The 19586-nt window shown below is 44.9% G+C and overlaps 1 protein-coding gene across 2 annotated transcripts in view; it reads right to left on the bottom strand.

The window, feature by feature from the left end:
* The window catches only part of ERN1 (endoplasmic reticulum to nucleus signaling 1), an 82364-nt gene extending 66246 nt beyond the window's left edge, over nucleotides 1–16118 (bottom strand). The window contains exon 1 of one of the 2 annotated variants that reach the window (XM_042967344.1): nucleotides 15925–16118. In XM_042967344.1, coding sequence (XP_042823278.1) covers nucleotides 15925–15969 — 45 coding nt within the window. In that variant the 5' untranslated portion in view covers nucleotides 15970–16118. Of the gene's footprint in view, nucleotides 1–5821; nucleotides 5841–15924 lie in introns of those variants that run through there. The other variant, XM_007088275.3, reaches the window with a different exon arrangement.
* Nucleotides 16119–19586: the final 3468 nt, after the last annotated feature.

Below are 19586 nucleotides of genomic sequence, written 5' to 3' on the forward strand. Positions count from 1 at the left end.
TTAGAGGAGACCAAAATATAATTTGTGGATTCTACATAGACACCCAATATACCAAAAGGCACTGAAAATTATACAGGGTGGGGTCTTTAAAAAACTTTCTGGATATAAATTCCTGAGATCCCACTGTAGATCTAAGAGGGTGGGAATAACACCAGAAAAAGGTTGGCCACCATAAAAAATTCCTGCAATACACATTTACCCAGCCCAGTCCCACTGGCTTAAAAAAAAGAAAAGAAAAGAAAAGAAAAAAGCTCTTTGATGATGATGTTGATGATGATATAGTGACCACTGCCAACTCCTTTGATGAAGCGAATCATTCTTTTCATGCCAGTGTCAAGGAAACACACATTACTGATTAGCACAGGACAACTCCCTTGAACAGCAAGAACCATTTTAATAACCAAACACACACTGATGAGCCTCACGTAGTTAAGCCAGGACTGCTACACCTAGCAAGAATAAGATGCTCACAAAAAAGGGAAGGAAACACAGATCTGAATATTGACTTTTTCATGTGAAAAAACCCATAAGCCACCAGATTTCCATCATTTCAGCCAGGCTTCCTGTGTTCTAGGCTCCTCTGAGAGGCAAATGTAAACATCCCTATGCAATTCTCACACATTTGGACAGAGCCAGAAACGCAAAAGAGACTGCTCAGAAGATTGTGTTGGCACAACCAAGTCCACAGAGTTGTGGTGTGAAAACCAAAGGCTGAGAAACAAGAGTGAAGCCAGAGGACTGGTCCCGATGGAACAAGGCTGCTTCCTCCAGCTTACTGAGCGGTGGGCAGAGAACAGACACAGCACAGCATTACCAGCAAGCAGCTACAAAGCCTTTGGGGTCGAGGAAGAAGCCCTTCCAGACACTAAGGAGAACAGAACTCCCTCCTAAAAAAGGAAAAATGACCGTCCGGGGCAGGGATGGGAGGGGGTGGGGGGGGGGGGGGAGTCACTCTGTTGCCAACAGGCTCCACATTCCCAGGGACCTCTCTTCCTAAAAAGTCACCGTGTTGATCAACCTGCTGCCTCACCTGGAGGTCATCCAATCCTACTGCCGATTTCTCCGAGTCACAAAAGTGGCTTATGTGGGGATCTGCATTGTGGAGCAAGGTGGCTAAGCTTTCAAATGTTTTTTCTTTTGAAAACTGAGGGACAGCGACCTCTCTTTAAATGCCAAGAAAGCAAAATAAATGTTAAGAATGTCAAAGACAAGAGTTATGTAAATATTAGGGAAGATCGTTTTATTTAAGAAATTGGTGGGGGCCAAAGATGCCATCAGAAAGTTAAACAAACTCAAAACCTGAATATCTACCCTGTCTCACAAGCTCAACTGCTCCCTACGTATCCTCCTGGGCAGACAGCAAGCATACAGTAGCTGTACTGACAATCTGGAATCATTAAGAAAAGGCTAAAATATGTTCGGTTTGTGGTGTTTAAGCCGGAAGAAGACTATAACTGGTGAAAAGATTTTCACCAAACAGCACGTTTCAAGTTCTGGGGCTGTATCTGAATTATCTGGAAACTCACTCACGTAGTACCTCCTATTTTCTGATGATGCTTAATAATTCAACTCCCATTTGTTAAGCTTTAATGCAGTGCCTGGCAGGACACTGTGGCAGCTGGAAGGGCAGACTCTGGAGCCGGACCATCCCGGCAGTCACTTAGCTCTCTGTGCCTTGGTTTTCTTGCCCGTAAAATGGGCACGGTAATCATACCTACTTCAAAGGGCTGTTGGGAGATTTAGATGAGTCAATGTATGTGAAGTTCTTAGAAGAGTGCCTCATATACAGTGAGCACCATGTGTGTGTCGGCTGTTATTAGTATGATTAACCAAGAACTACCTAAGGCAATAGGATCTAATCATAACAGATCTATTCCCGCCCTTGTGGAGTTTATGGTCTAATCAGGGACTGCATTAGTCAAATAATCACACAACAGAATGACAAATTACAGCAAGTGCTATGAAAAGGGCATACAGGGAACCAAGAGAGCCTAACAGGAGAAGCTGCTTTGGTCTTGTGATGGGGGTGCACAAGATCACAGTGTCGAAGGATGTCCTGAAGGAGTGATATCTGAATCAAGATCTATAGGAAGGGCGGGGAAGGAAGGGAAGAATTGCCTGGGCAGAAGGAACAGCCTGTGCAAAGGCCCTGAGACTAAAGGTAAGTTACTGTGTGTGAAGACCTGTGGGCCTGTGCAGCTGGAGAGGGCAGAGCAGGGAACGGGCCGAGGTGGGGCTGGGGAAGCAGACAGGAGCCCGAGCGTGCACTCATGCAGAGTGGGCCACAAAATCAGAACCTTCTTCACACGCCCGTCTGTCACCCTTGCAGCTGATGGAAAGAAGAGGAAGGTGTGCTATTCTGATTGGTGTGAAGCAAATCTGGAAGGAGAAAACCCTCCCCGCTAAGGTGCAGTATTTGATATGCCACACAGTCTGTGCTCACACCCCAGGCGAGTCTCCTCTGGTGTTTTGACTTCTACTGATGTTAGACTAATGTTTCTTAGCTGCGTTGACGGCGGAGTATGAGCACAGCGCACCCAAACCGCATGGGCGGGTTTAATAACTAAGACTGTTGTGACGAAATACGGCTACAGAACAAACCCCGGTACAAGGTCTCTTGCTTGCTGAGACCCCCTCATCGGAGGGACCTCTCTGCAGCCACCGCACATGGGATCTCTGAAGCCTCAGGAGTAAGACAGGCCCCCTGCTCTCTTTTGCATCTTCCGGGGGGCTCCATCCCCCCCCCCAGGCCTCTCGATCAGTGCCAGGGCCATTTTTGCTCCTGCAGGCAGATTCCAGGGGGTTCTATCATAAAATGAGGGAAGTCGCCGGATCACAGTCGCACATTACTCAAGAAGGCTGGCAAGGATATGAAGTATGTATCAATCTCTTCCAGGCACTCCCGGCTTCACAACTCTTCCTGTCAGCTGACTCTTCTATGTCCATTTTACTTGCTAGTTCACCCGTTCCAACCCCACCCCCAGGCTGGGCTCTTTTTTTTTTTTTTTAAATTTTTTTTTTTTTTTTAACGTTTATGAGACAGAAAGAGACAGAGCATGAACGGGGGAGGGTCAGAGAGAGAGGGAGACACAGAATCCGAAGCAGGCTCCAGGCTCTGAGCTGGCAGCACAGAGCCCGACGCGGGGCTTGAACTCACGGACCGTGAGATCATGACCTGAGCTGAAGTCGGACGCTCAACCGACTGAGCCACCCAGGCGCCCCCAGGCTGGGCTCTTTTATTCTCCAGATACATAGAAAGAGGGGTCCTGTCATGCATAAGGCACTGGAGCCCCAAGGCCTGCGAAGCTTCTGCCTCCCAGGAGTGTACCATCCATCGGAGAAGCAGTACCTTACAAGGGAAAAGACGGGAACCCCACAACCGTATCTCCTGGCAGCACCTGGCAGTGCCCTCAGGCCCTGCCCAGAGCAGCTCCCTCAGATTCCAAGCCCACGCTTCCCTGCTCAGGCCTTCACACTCTGCAGCCTAAGCCTGCGTTGCTGTAACTCCAAAGCCCGCTCATCATCCTCTCAAAACTCCAAGTTAAAAAAACTTGACATGCTCAACATTCGCTTTTGGGTGAGGAAAGCTGAAAGGAAATGAGATGGGGCACGGGGGCATGTGTCGTGGTTTGGGCTCCGGGCATCAGTTTCCGACTCTACAAAGTAAGAAGACCGGGTTGAAGCTGCCATTTGTCTCCGAAATGGGACAAGTCCATGCTTTACCAGGCCCTCGTCCATCCTCAGGCTTTACTGAAGATTCTTCTAGCTCCAACCAATCAAAACACACCCAAAACCCATGAAAGAATTTGAGAGAGTTTAAAAGTCTTGATGTCTTTCAACATCCCGCTGTCTCCACTTATCTCGAAACATTTCAACATTGGAAATCAGTAATAATCTGATTCACTTAAGCTTCAGGGTGGGGAAAAGAAATACCATAGAAATCAACTAATGTTATATGGGAGGAAGTGGGTGACTCCCAAGCACACATTCTTGCTCTAGATGCTAAAAGCAACCACCTCCTAAACTGAAAGGGAGATCTCGGTCTTCTCCAAACCACAAATCAGATAAGTGATTGAACTTTACCCAGGCACCGAAAGCCCTAAAGATTTCCAAGTACTGAACCGTCAGATCAAGATGATTTAGGATTGCTTTTCGAAGCAACTGTGGTTTGGTTCCTAGTCAGCTGAGTGCCAGAACTACAGATAAACTTGTTCTTAATCTCTACACATAAAGGAAACCGTTTTCTGCTCTGCAAAAACAGAACACAGCAAGTGGAAAGTGAACCCTAACACAACTAAAGGATGAGGTCACTGGATTTGTTCAAAGAAAGGTGGTGCCTTTGAGGTCACAGATTCCCCAAGCTGGCTTTACATCTTTCTTGCAGTATCTGAATTTATCTGGAGAGCTTATAGATACTTCTACAATGGAAAAAAAAAAAAAACAAAAACGACTTAATTTTGTTTGTAAAAAAAAAAAAAAAATATATATATATATATATATATATATATATATATATATATATATATGTATATATACACACACATAGACATACATACAAGCACATGTACATTTGGGAACAGAACCATCACAAAAATCAAAGACTTGCTGGCTCTGTTGTCTGAGTTGTGGGGGTTTCTGAGATTTCCTTGATAGAATTTTCAACTTTCTCCTATGTTGTCATTAAAAATTGGCAAGTTACACTCAGTACCTCATAGTTGCTCAGGAGTTTCCAATGTACAGGAGCCATCAATACCAGTCCTTCAGATGATTAGATGTGAAACAAACTAGAATCTAAACCTGTATATTAACCCCAACACTGTGAGATGTGATGCCACTCAGAGTACAGGAAGGGCTCCTGTCTGGGAGAGGACAGTGGTTAGGGAGGGACCCACAGGGCAGGGGAGTGTAACCTGATGAAACCACAGCCCACTGCTGGGGCAACTCCCAGGCCCTCATCTCCCTTGCTCTGCTCTGTTTTCTTTCCTTCTGTAGAATTGTATCACTTTCCCACAAATATATTTATGGATTTATCACGCTATTGTGTCTTGACTCTCTCCACCAAGTAGAAGTTTCACGAGGGCACAGGTCTTTGTTTTCTTCATTAATGTGCCCCAAGCACCTCAAACAGTGCCTGGCAAATAATATATACTCAACAAAACTGGTGGATGAATGAATGAACACATGGAATCCACTACATTCGGGAGCTAGGAAAGTTGGAAGGCTCAAACAAAGTAGCCCTCTCGTCTCTGACCACCTAGGTAGGAGTGAATGTGAAGCTGTATGGTGGGGGCACTAGTCACTTTAACCTGAATTGTGTTCCTAATTTGGGAAGACATTCAGGAATAGGCCAGCTTAGAGTTTCTAGTTTCATGCCTTGTTTTTTTTTTTTTTTCTTTTTCCTAAACGTTTGAGAAAGAGAGAGAGAGAGAGAGCGAGCGAGCATGCGTGTGAGCGTGCGAGTGGGGGAGGGGCAGAGAGAGAGGGAGACAGAGAATTCCAAACAAGCTCCATGCTGTCTGACACGGGGCTCAATCTCACGAACCATGAGATCAAGACCTGAGCCAGTATCAAGAGTCAGACGCTTAACCAACTGAGTCACCCAGGCCCCCCCATGCCTTGTTCTATGGATGAGGAAACAGAGAGGAACTAACTCATTTGTCCAAAGTCTTCTAGCCGGCTAGCACCAACCCCTCCCTCAACTCCCAACTCCCATTCACTGAAAAAATACATGTGTATCATATGGGTCAAAACACACATGAAAACATAAAACTATGCCTATAAGCTACACTTCAAAACAGCTAAAATGACAAAGTACACCTACCTATCTACTTGAGGAGAACAGAATGGGGATTTCCTTTCGGCATGAAGTTCAGTCTGGAAAACACAGCCCCTGTCCCGGGGTTCACCCAACTCTGTTAGGTCAGATGCCCAGCCCCATGCAGAAGCTGTCATCAAAGACTGACTTCCCAATCCTACTGACGTTTGTCACCATTGTTCCAGCAGCATTTTAGATCTGGTCCAGCTCGGTCAATGTGACACTTAGAAGAGAGTCCCCCTTGCTTCTAAGCCACCTGTTCAGATTGCTGGGGTCACAACGGATGCGAGACCAGTCCCTAAAAGGACACGTTGGCCAGCTCCCTGCGTTCTACAGTCAGGCCCTCTACCCGTGCACCTGCTGTAAAATCCCTGAGGGCTGTGAGGCTGACGAAAAAGCAACTTCAGTAGCTAGTACTCAAAAAAAAAAAAAAAGCCCTTTGGAATTACCTGTTCTTTAAAAGTTGGGAAATACAATGTATTAGAAAAAACAATGCTAAATTCTCCATTACCAGGTCTGCCACTAACTGGCAGAACGTATCAGTTCCAACTTCTCTACAAAATGAGCCAAACCTGTTTCCGGTCTGGTCCGGTGCTGTGATATTCCAGGGCACAGGGAAACACACTTGCTCTGTCCAGGATTCAGACACGGGAATTACTTGACAGCCTCAACCTGGCTGCGTAGTAGAGTCCTCTGGGGCTTCTGATGTCATCAATTGTGTTTCTACAGAGGGAGAGGGGTTTCTGGAATCCTTGCACGGGTGGCCATGAACCAGTGTGTGGTGTCCTCTCGATGGGCTCCTCATGTCAGTAACGAGATTAATTTTTCCATTGTCAGACCCCGTGAGATAAATGGTTGGTAATCATTCAAGTCAGTTTCATTTTTCACTCAGCATGATGTTTCATTGGTGAAAATTTTTTTTTTAATGTTTGTTTATTTTTGAAGGAGAGAGGCATACAGCACGAGTGGGGGAACAGCAGAGAGCGAGGGAGACGGAATCCGAAGCAGGCTCCAGGCTCCGAGCCGTCAGCACATAGCCTGATGCCTCACGAACTGTGACATCATGACCTGAGCTGAAGTCGGACACTTGACTGACTGAGCCACCCAGGCGCCCCTGATGTTTCATTGTTAAAAAACGAACCTTGATCCAGGGCTGTCTTCTTATGTATAAAACATATTTAAAAAATTAAAGTTATATGTATACAATTATTATATTTTATTTAAAAGAAAGGATGCTGGGCTCCCTTCCTAGAGATTCTGATTTCAGTCACCTTGGGTGGCACCTCAGGGTTTTTAATGAGCTCCCCAGGTGACCCTAGATGACTAATTCGGCCAGGGCCGAGAGGCATTGCCTCAACTTCACACATTCCTGGTTGCAGATGTGGCCTCCTAGACAGGTGTTTCTCTCACTCTTAGACGCTCCTCAGGAGTCATGGGTCGTTTAATTTAAAAGAGATCTGACTCAGTTTGGTCAACAAACACCTGTGACCCAACTGTAGGTCAATGACAATATCAGGATCTAAGGATTCTGACAGCACTGTTTGTTCAGAAAATGTATGAAAAAATTCAGTTTCCATGACAAACACTTCTGCAACCCAGACGAACAGTTATTCCCTCATCTGAAATAGAGGGGGGAAAATAATCCACTGGAGAATGGGGTGGTTTTGAATTATAATTAGAAATTAGTCTACTAACTAGGGAAATCATGTTTTATACATAAAAGGACAGCCCTAGATCAAGGTTCGTTTTTTAACAATGAAACATCATGCTGAGTGAAAAATGAAACTGACTTGAATGATTACCAACCATTTATCTCACGGGGTCTGACAATGAAAAAATTAATCTCGTTACTGACATGAGGAGCCCATCAAGAGGACACCACACACTGTGGTTCATGGCCACCCGTGCAAGGATTCCAGAAACCCCTCTCCCTCTGTAGAAACACTATTGATGAGATCCCATTAAAGGACACAGGAACATCTTCCTCCCGCTCCTTCCCCCTATGAAACCCACAACCCACATGCCTGATGATAAAACAGCCCCTTGTTTTTATTGGTCTTAAAAAACTTCAAAAAGGAATACTCAATCATTATCTGCTGAGTGCTCCCTACAGTGGGTATGGCCAACTCACCGTGCTAAATGCCACAGAGGATGCAGATAAGCAAGACAGGGTCCCTGCCTTCTATGTCAAGAGAAGTGATACCCCTCTCTCCCTGGAGCACCTTCCTGGCGCCCTCCTTTCTCCCTCATTACTCTCCTGAAATCCACCTAAACTAACCTTCGTCCCTCCACTGTGGTCCAAGGGCCAAGGCCACTCTCTCTCCTGTCACCACAGACCCACTTCCTGGTGCCAGAACTGGCTGGGAGGCAGGGGCCTCTGCAAGGGCAAACCAGGCCAAGACTGATGATTAGAAGGTTTGATCTTTTCAGGATTCTGTACCAAAGACTGACTGCACCAAGGAAGAGCAACTCTGGTTTAAAGGCTTCTAAGATATGAACTTTCAGTTTTGCTATTTCAGAAACATTTCTGGGTAAGATCTTACTGAAACACATGCACCTGCTTGGATATTATTAGATCTGAGTATAGAAACAAGCTTCAACTATGAAATAGGCTTAGGGCCCCTGAATTCCTCTATCCATGATCACTGGACTCGGCTCCAGAGTTAAAAATGGTCCTTCTTGCTGATGGAGAGTCTCAGGCGAAGGCAGTGTTTCCCCCTCAAAGCTGCATCTTTCGAGTACTGGAACAAAGGGTATGAGGCCACAATCCTAAGGGGATGAACAAAAGCATTATCTGAGCATGTTCCTGAAGCTTACTAGAAAGTCTGCTTTCTTCTCTTCCCAGTCCTTCTCCACACCCAATCTCTCATTGCAGCAAGGTCACTGAAGCATGACCTTGAACAGGTCACTAGCCCTCTCTGGCCTCAGCTTCCTCATCTGTCTGCTCTGGGGAAAAGGGCAGAGAGCATTTGTTCAATTTGGGAGGGGAGGGAATGGCATATGCCCCAAATGTACTCCCACTGTTACTGATGGATATGCATTCTATTCCTAACGTGAGGTGGGGAAAATACTGAGGCTCACTGGACTAGATCCACAAGACTCCTTCTAGCAGTCTAAGACACCCTGACTCTAACCTTGGGAGGCTATCCATCTATGCACATATGCTCCCAATGCTCACAGTATTTGTGGATTTTTTTTGGAAATCCCCTTCAAAGAATATACTGCTGAATCCCCTAAGTGATAGCAAGTGTTTAGTTTTTAAAAACCAAAAATCAGATCCAGGTGTCCTCAATAAATTATACATCAGTCTGAGTAACAGTTTTGATCAAAATTTCAGTGTGAACCATGTAGAAGTTACAGTCGAGCAAAAACTGGAAGGAAACTGGGAAAGGTTTCACATTGGGTAAGGATCACCGGCTTAAAAGTAAATATTTGCTTTTTTAGGATTCCTTTGTTTTAAAGTTGAATTATTAAACTGGTTAAATAAATTCCTAAGTGAAATACTGAAAAGTAAAACTAAAAACAAAAATTTTTTAAACTGATCCGTATGACATGACCCCTGACCCCTAAAGAGGTGATTATTTGGAAAGACATGACGTTTCTTTGGATGAATCAGTTTAGGTATGTTTATAGGAAAAACAAAACAAAGCACCACCAAACATGTTACTCCACTGTCAAGTGCTACCTGAGTCTTCCCAGGAAAAACAGCTGTGTGGACAAGCTATCTGTTTTAAGAACTGCAGCCTCCAAAAGGGACAATCAATGCACCAACTCTGGATTTATATATAAACAGTCTTGAGGCAAAATTTTAAATGGCCTCTGGGGCACCTGGGTGGCGCAGTCAGTTAAGGGTCTCTTGATTTCGGCTCAGGTCATGATCTCACAGTTCGTGGGTTCAAGCCCCACATCAGGCTCCACGCTGACAGTGCAGAGCCTGCTTGGGATTTTCTCTTTCCCCCTCCCCTAGAAAATAAATATATAAACTTAAAAAAAAAAATTTAATGGCCTCACAACAAACTACAGAAAGAATCTTGTCTGCAGGAGATGGGCTACCCTCAAAACCAAACTCACAGAATCATCCCGAGGTATTTCAGGGTGCTCATGGGAGCCATATCTGCTAGAAAGCTGATCTGAAACCATGGCAGACCAAAGGACTCTGCAAACAAGTTACTTAACAAATCAGGATAAAACATTTCTCAGCAGCTTTTAGGTATATAAGTTGTCATCGCGAGACCACCATGGTTATTTACATCTACAAAATAGAAGAAAAGAAAACAACATCTAAACATTCCACTTTCACTTGACCTAAAATCCACACTGCTAAAAGAAAATGGGTTACTTTAAAATGGTTATTATAAAACCAATTTAAAGGTTAGTTTTGTGTTTTTTAAAACATCCAATACTGCTTGGGAGCTGGGGGGAGAGGGCAAGAGTAAATAAGGTTAGCAAATTCTGGTACTGGGAAATTACCCCAAGGAAATAATCTGGCAGTTGAGATATGCTTAAACAAGAAGGTTTATCACATTGCTTATAATGCAAATTAAAAACAGCCTCAATATCTAAGTGGCTGAATGGTCAAATTATGGTATATGCATCCAGAGAAGTATGCAGCAGTGAAAATGTTATAGAATTAAATTTATTGACACAGAAAGATCTATGATACGCTCCAGTTTGGGGAAGAAAAATATTATCTATATAAATATGTGCACAGAAAAAAATGTCTGGAAGGATATATATCAAGATATTAGATCAGCCATTAGGGAAATGCAAATCAAAACCATAATGAGTTACCTTTTCACACCCAGTAGGCTGACTACAATCAAAAAGAGAATATCAAATGTTGATGAGGATGTGGAGAAATGAGAACCCTTCTACATTGCAGGTGGGAATGTCAATTAGTGCAGGTGCTTTGGAAAACTGTCTGCCAGTTACTTAAAAGGTTAAACACAGAGTTGCCATATGACCCAGAAGTCTCACTCCTAGGTATATATATCCAAGAAAAATGAAAAAATATGGCCATTCAAAAGTTTGTACACAAATGTTCATAGCAGCATTATTCCTAATAGCCAAAAAGGGCAAACAACCAACCAAATGCCTATCATCTTAAAAATGGATAAACAGGGGCGCCCTGGTGGCTCAGTTGGCTAAGTGTCCAACTTCAGTTCGGTCATGCTCTCACAGCTTATGGGTTCAAGTCCCACATCGGGCTGTGCTGACAGCTCAGCGCCTGGAGCCTGCTTCAGATTCTGTGTCTCCTTCTCTCTCTCTGCCCCTCCCCCCCACCCTCTGTCTCTCAAAACATGAATAAACGTTTTAAAAAAATGGATAAACAAAATGTGGTATATCCATTATAATGGAATATTATTCAGCAATAAAAAAGAACAAAACAGCAATACAACATGGATGAAAACACTATGCTAAGTGAAAGAAGTTAGTTACAAAAGACCACATGCATTAAGATTCTATTCACCTGAAATGTCCAGGGCAAATCTATATAGATAAGAAAGTAGATTCATGGTTGCCAGGGGCTGGGAGGTGAGTGGGAAATGGAGAGTCATAGCGAATGTGTGGAGTTTCTTTGGGGGATGATAAAAATATTATAAAATTGATTGGGGTAATGGTTGCCCAGTTCTGTGAATATACTAAAAACCACTGATTTACATCTTTAAATGTGTGAACTGTAGGATATGTGAATTATAGGTCAATCAAGCTCTTAAAAATGTTACTAGAGGTAATGTTTGGGTAGTATGATTACAGGTTTGTTGTTTGGTTTATTTTTTTAATTTAGACTTATCCATGCTTTCTAACATTTCTATAATAAATATGATTACTTTGAGGGATTTTTGAAAATCTTCCCATGTTATCATATAGAAAGCATCAAACATACAAAATATTTCAAGAAAGGGAAATACACCTCTCCTTATAGTAATGGGAAAACTGGAAACAATTTATATGACCCCAGTAGGGTGGTCACTATGCAAGGCATGGTTTACTACCATATCGATCTTGGTCAGTTATGACCCTTGTCCCCAACCTCAGACTGGGCACAGAAGGCTCAAATGCTTTTGGCATGGATGGCTGTTTACTAAGGTGCTGGTAAAAGTGACAAATTCAATGACATACTCAGAAAATGTCCTAATCGTTTTGGGGGGGGGGGGGGAGGAGGAACAGAACATAAATATAGAACACATATTTTTATACTGTGGTATTTGCTGTGTGTTCGGACATGAACAAAGATCACATGATGATCAGAAGTGATGTAGAGGGTGCCTGGCTGGCTCAGTCAGTACAGCATGGGACTCTTGATCTCAGGGTTGTGAGTTCAAACCCCACATTGGGGGTAGAGCTTACTTAATTTTAATTAAAAAAAAAAAAAAAAAAAGAACATGGGGTGCCTGGCTGGCTCAGTCAGTTGAGCCTCTCACTCTTGATTTCGGCTCAAGTAGTGACCTCATGATTCGTGAAATGGAGCCCCAAGTTGGGCTCCGCGCTGACAGGTAGACCCTGCTTAGAATTTTCTCTCCCTCTCTGTCCCTCCCCTGCTTGTGCGTGCACGCACTCTCTCTCAAAATAAATAAACTTAAAAAACTTTTGAAAAAATGCAAACAGGGAGCTTATGATTACGTTTAAAAGTTCTACTTTCCCCAGTCCATTTCTTGTCTGCTGCACTCACTTAAACATCACGAAGAATGTGTTGCTCTGAGGCAGGAAAGTCTGCCACCAAACATGGGATATAGGTGAAGATAAAGATAGAAAAAAAAAAAATCCCCAACCCCTGGGAAATACAGCCAACCAGCATGTTTATTATTCACAAACTATGATTCACTGTCCCTGTTTTTAAAGCCAGCACCACACTCTAATCATATTGCTAGGTTACAGGCCCCGAGTTATTTGTGCATAATAAAAACTGAATCCATTAAAATGATACATTGCATCTTTCCCACCTATATCATCTCTTTAGGAGCACATTTGATCATTCTAACACGTGGACAATACTGAGCCTAAAGATTACTTTGGATCCCCAAACCAGAGGTTTCCAGTGAAAAATGACATCATTATCCCAAGATTCCTCAACCTGAAAAATGGGAGTCAAAATCCGAAGTGGGCAAATAACTCTCTCTCCCAGGGCCATGAAGGTGGCACTATTCTGTCCAGACAAGAAACCTTTGCGTACTTCACCGGTTTTACATTCAGGAATATGGTCTACTGTTGAACTCTCTCAAGAGGAACTCTCATACATTTTCTCTTGCGCCCTGAGAAGCTATATTACGGTGGAAAGCCCAATGGCCAGGCAAGTTAATGACATAAAATACACACACGTGCACAACTACAGTCCAATTTCATGATCGGCAGTCCTGATAGGAGCTTAATGAAACATTGACCTCATGGCCTCAGTATAAATACTTGATATCTCCTAGTGGGATAATTTGTGCAAGTGATAACTATCTGAGTAAATGATAAGCAAGTACGTTTCTAGTTAAGACTCCGATGATATTCTTAGCGTGTTTCTGTACATACGTGGCCCTTAGTTCTCAGTGACATTGTTTGTTCTCCTCTAAAGCCAAAACACTGGCTGAACAAAAGAAATTGTATATATTCTAGCTGAAGAAAGCATGTTCCCTCCCATGCTGCGGATCTCTTTGGTACCTGACAAAAGTGGCAACACCATTAAATGAGGACTAGAAGACAGCAATAATGTAACACAAACCAACATTAGGCACAAGATCCAAGTCTAAGAAGGAGGGAAAACACTCACTAAATATGCACAATTTGGATGAACAAAAGACAGCCTAAAGTTAACAACACCGATGTCACTGCATTTTGGATATGGTAGCCTAGAGTCTCAGCCTATGAGTCAATGTCTGGCTCAATCAGTCACACTCTCTTGAAAAATAAAAAAATCACAGTATTGCCTCCAATGCCCTAGTTACTTCATCAATCAAAGCAAAGAGCACTGTGGTGCCTGGCTGGCTCAGTCAGAAGAGCATGCGACTCTTGATCTCAGGGTGATGAGTTGGAGCCCCATGTTGGGTGTAGAGATTCCTAAGAAATAAATAAACCAAAACCTTTAAAAAAGAGAGATAGCATCGAAAAATATTCCTCCTAGAGGTACACTATAGCAGTAACAAAAATATGACAGTGAAAAGCATCTGGTGGGGGGAGAGTTTACATTTATTACCTATGATATGCAAGGCGCCCTCACATGTGCTGGCTGTCCCCATTTCGCATATCAGGAAACAGACTCTAAAAAGCAAAATAACTTGCCTGAGGGCACAGCTAGCAAGTGACCAGTTTGAACTCAGGTTTGTCCAATTTTACAACCAGTGGGTTCTGCAGGACCTGGTTTAACTGCAAACTCAGCAATGAGTTCCGTTTGGAATTTAAAATAATAATTCTCACTCTGTTTGGGGATCAAAATTTTTACTGGTAGATAATTCTGGGAGTGAAATTCTGACGTTTTACTTACAAAGCAGTTATACTAAAATGTAACTTTTTAATAAGGGTCTGGGATATTTTACCATGAACTTTGAGAAGGGTGGATTTCTAAATACAATTTGGAAATATTTACACAAACTGAAACTATAGTCCCAACTAAAGCGAAATAGTTATTTTTGGCTCTAAGTTACTCAATAACTAAAATACTAGAATCCATCAAAGAACAGCCAATGGAAATATGTAGCAAAACCCAAAGCCCATGTATACCTAGGCTGTGATAGGAAATGATCGATTTCCATATCATTTGTTTGGTCATTCTGTTTATACTCTTATTTATGAACAGGTACCAAACAACAGTCAACCAATTCAAGGCCAAGTGTTCAAGTTCAAAACATGACCCTAGCTATGAAAGTGGATTTTTTTTTTTAATTGGAAGAAAAAGTTAACTTACATGAGTTCTATCATGAAGTATGTACAAATTTTCCTTTAAAAACAAACAAACAAAAACACCCAAATCTGAAAAAGATGATTTTCTATATTCTACTTCATCTGTTTCCAAATTCTTGTTACTCCAAAAGCACTGACTATTATTTACCAAAAGTGTATAACCTCCGAGGAGCTCACACTGTGGCCCTTAGGTACACTCGTGTCAATCTGGACAGCTGGTACATGATATACCATATTAAAGAGTACATACTGGAAGTCATTAAACAGAACCTGGCCAGTGTACCATATCCCACATCCTGAACAATGCGTTTTTGTGTTTTTGTTTTTTTTTTAAACCACTAATTTAGGTTCTTCAAACCAGAAGAAAAAAAGCCAGGTCTGTCCACAAAATGTCCTCCCCAGCTATGGGGCCCAAATCCATAGCCTGAGTAAAGGCCTTAAACAGTTAAATAAGTGTAATCCAGGAGCTTCTCTCCAGGAAAAGATGAAAAGGCGTTTCAGACAGCTCCACCGCGCTCTCCCAGAAGGAGACGGTCTTTCATTTAAAGTTTTGAAGCGGCTTTACCGCGCGGTCCCACAAGGGATCTTTAAAAAGAGGGCAAATCCCTCGGCTTAACCTCCTTAACGCAATCTTGGTGCAGGAAGCCTCCTGCCTCTGAAGACCTAGAAACGTGCGAGGCAGGTAAGCAGAATCAAGCTCACAGGTAAAAATGCTTACCCATTCCCAGTTGCATGTGCCTCCCAAAGTTTTCGCATTTTTAAAAGTTCAAACCAGGATTATAAACGCAAGACATTCCCTGCCCTTCGGTTACACGGCCCTTTTGCATCCTTGCCCCACGGCCTCCGGCAGGTAGAGGCGGCGCCCACCTGTGGGAAGGGTCGGGCAGGTGGGATGGCCTCCCAAGCGCGCGGGGCCTTCCAGAGGCCCCGAGGTGCCGCCGGGACGACACAAACTTGTACTGCAGCGCACGGGGTCCGGGAAGCGCTGCCCGTGACAGCGCGCTGACCCGCCAGGCCCCTCGGGTGGCGTGCGCCTCGGCGGGGCCGGCCGCGGCCGCCACTCCGGCCGGCCGGGAGGTGCTCGCTCCCCGCCCGGCGCCGTCTCCCACGCCCGGCCCGAACCTCCGCTGGCGCGCGCGGGGCCTCGGGCCGCCGCCGCCGCGCTCCCGACTCGGACCCCGGTCCGCCACGCGCTGTCCCCCACCCCACGCTCCCCGGTCACTCACCCCGAGGCCGGACAGCAGCAGCGCCAGCAGCAGCCGGACCGGCATGGCGAGGACTCGGGCCTGGCTCCGGGCCCGGCCGGCCGGCTCCGGGGGGGCGGTGCGGGCCGGCGGGCAGGCAGAGGACGGGGCGGGGGCGCCGCGACTACAGCGCCGCGGCGGCAGGACTTCAGCCGACGTAGAGCTGACTAGGCGGTGGCGGCACCCCCATGCCCTGCCCTATAAGCACCGGGTGCCGCCGCTTCTTCCGGTCGGGGCGGGACCGGAGGCGGGGCCGGCCTGGGGGCGGACCCAAAACTGGGCGAGGGGGGCGGGCCCGAAGGCGGGCTCGGGGCGGGGCCTACTGGAGGGGCGGGTCCGGGGCGGGGCTGGCCTCCTGCTGGCTGGGCGTCACGCGGCCCCGGTTGCTGGGGGGAAGGATCAGGCCTGGGCGTCAGGCGTCTAGGGGCCCTGAGCGATTTAGACAGGGAGCTTTTCCGAGGGCTGAAGGAGAACAGCAATCCCGCCACGCGGGTGCACCCCCTCCCCAGACCGTCTCACCAACCCCGCCGAGAGACCCGCTTCGTAAGACTTGACCAGGGGAAAGGTCAGGAGACGGGCGGTGCCGGGTGTTCCGAGCCCCCGCTTCGTCTTTTCGTCGTGATGGAATCTTTTTTTTTTTTGTTTTTTTTTTTAATTTTTGTAAGTGTTTACTGATTTTTTTTTTAATTTTTTTTTCAACGTTTTTTATTTATTTTTGGGACAGAGAGAGACAGAGCACGAACGGGGGAGGGGCAGAGAGAGAGGGAGACACAGAATCGGAAACAGGTTCCAGGCTCCGAGCCATCAGCCCAGAGCCGGACGCGGGGCTCGAACTCAGGGACCGCGAGATCGTGACCTGAGCTGAAGTCTGACGCGTAACCGACTGCGCCACCCAGACGCCCCCAGTCGTCGTGATGGAATCTTGAGCAACCTCCAGAGCCAGGGTCAGCAGCTGGCAGGGATTCCAGCAAACACAACACTTCTGCCATGCGCATACAAGCTCTGGGGTCCTCCAGCTGTGCCTCAGCTAGTCCGAAGGCCCCTTTCTTCCCTTTCAACAATTTCCTTCAAGTCACGTCCCGCAGCCATCAATTCCTTTTGGAATAAACCACAGCCAAGTCATTCGCCAAAAATTATAAGCAAAGAAGGAAACCATTTCAGCAGCCTGTGTCTTGTGTTTATGTGACATTTAGTAGATGTAACCTGGTGAAGCTAGAGATGACATGTGTCATAACCCATTGGAGGGACTGGGTGTGTTGAAGGCTCATACAAGATCTATTTGAGGATTATGGACTATTAACCTGAATTTGGTCACTGGGTCCATGCTGCTCTCCTCTTGGGTGGAAGTGGACAGAGAGGGCATATTGTTTGTTACAATATAAACCAAGATTCACAGCACATTTACATATCTTTGGAAGAAAAGACAAGGGGATAGCAACTTCTCTGATTTTTCCTAACTTGCTCATAGGACAGCCTAAGATTTTTTTGGAGTTTGGGAGACTGGAGTAAGCAATGCTAGAGAAAACAGCAAAGAAGTAGCAGAGGACTGACCAAATGTCTGGTCTGTGTGCACTGTGGATCAGTCCTATCTAAGTATAAGGCAGAAATGTTCAGAGGAAGCCCAAATCCCAGCAACAGAGTTCCCTATTCCCAGCCCCCAATGCCTGGATGGAAGTCAAGGGACTAATCTCTACCAATGCTGGAGAATCCAACACCAGTTTAAGAGTGGGACAAATCTTGGCAACTGTGAAAGTCGTAGACACATTTTGAAAAGTGTTTTCGGCATGTTTCAATGCAGAGAGGTTTGGGATTGACGGAGGGATGTGAGGAAGCAGAGGCTCCATCAGTCCCAAGCAGCATAGCCAGGTGTCCAGGGAGGAGCCAACAGCACAGAAACTGGGAGGAGTTCTTTAATGATTACCTGTCCAGCTTGTGAGCTGAAGACTGGATCTGTAAGAGCACGTGTTTGAGTTAAAAGAGAAGCTTGACTACAAAATGTTACTTTCACATCCCTTCTCTGGTGCTTTTCCTAAAACAGAGTAAGTCTAGGAGAGGAACTTTCTGTGCTGGAACTCTGGCAACTCTTTGACAATTCAAAATGTCACTGTGACCCCTGTAAGCATAGTAGATAAAACACAAAGGGGAATCTGACTCATCTGACTCACAAATCAGTTTTAGAGATCCAGTGAATTAAAAAAAAAAAAGAAAAGCCCATTCCAAAAAGTCCAGGCCAGGTTGGTATATTTTGTATCTTGTACTCAGTTGGACCAAATCTTCGGTCCTTAACTGCACTTTTATAGGTTCTCAGAATTTCTTATATACCAGTTAGATTGTTCTTACACTTAATCAGTTCCCATGTTTTATGTGCTTTCCACTTGATTGGCAACTCATACTGATAAGCTCTGGTTTTATTTATGGCAGCATTGCCCATAATCTTGCTCCACAGTTAGGTACTGTTTTAACAGCTTTTTGCTCATGATAAAGCAAAAGCTGGCATCACTGATAAATACGAGCAGAAATGGAAATATTTTGTAGGGTGCCTTTGAAGTGTACCTGCCCATATAAAAGACCTGAAAATGGACAGTAGATGACCTTTCTGGAAGTTGCATTGAATAGCATCCACTAAGCAAGGCAAAGGTCATGGTCTTTGTGTAAAGATAAGCCCTCTTTTTTCACCAAGGCAAGAAAAATATGTGTATCAGATTCAACAAGGACAGCAGCAGGACCTGAATGTGTATGAGGAGATGGGGGCTGAGAGAAAGTGAGTTCACAAAATCTTATTTTACTTTTCTCTAGACCAGTGGTTCCCAAACTTGGAGAACATTTACGTATGTATTTATTTATTTAAGTTTATTTATTTATTGAGAGAGAGAGAGAGAAAAAAAATGCAAGTCAGGGAGGGGCAGAGAGAAGAGAGAGAGAATCCCAAGCAGGCTTTGTGCTGTCAGCACAGAGCCAGGTGTGGGACTCGAACTTACAAACTGCAAGATCATGACCTGGGCCAAAGCTGGATGCTTAACTGACTGAGCCACCCAGGCACCGCCCCAAACTTGGAAAGCTTTAAAAAAAAAAAAAGAATTCCAACGCCTTTTCGTGCCCTCCTCCCCTACTGATTCAGCGTCTCCGGGGGTGGACCCCAGGCCTGTGTGTTTTCCAGTTTCCGCAGGTGACTAAGGGCAGCCAAGATCCTGGGCGCCAGTTCACTTACAATGTCCGGTGTTAATTCCTGTGGGCTAATCCCTTTTGTTTATTTTAGCAAATGTCGCCCTCTGGTGGAATAAATTATGACTCAGACTTTAAAGAGTTTGTGCCTGTGTCATTCCTGTTTAAAACCCTTCAAAATTTCATTTAAAAATGATTATGAGGCTGGTCTGCAGATAGCTATTTGGAGAGTGGGTAGCTGCCTTTGAAGGAGATTTGAAAGGAAGAGCTGGTAAAACCAAAAAGAGAGGTCACGGTTGACAGTTTCAGGAATGTCTCAAAGGTAAGTGTTCTTATCACTGTTAATATTTATTGGCTGTTGGGGCACCTGGGTGGCTCAGTGGTTGAGTGTCCAACTCTTGATTTCCGCTCAGGTCATGATCTCATGGTTTGGGGGATTGAGCCCCGTGTTGGGCCCTGTGCTGACAGCATGGAGCCTGCTT

Source organism: Panthera tigris, chromosome E1 (assembly GCF_018350195.1).
Source record: "Panthera tigris isolate Pti1 chromosome E1, P.tigris_Pti1_mat1.1, whole genome shotgun sequence".
In the NCBI taxonomy this organism is placed as follows: domain Eukaryota; kingdom Metazoa; phylum Chordata; class Mammalia; order Carnivora; family Felidae; genus Panthera; species Panthera tigris.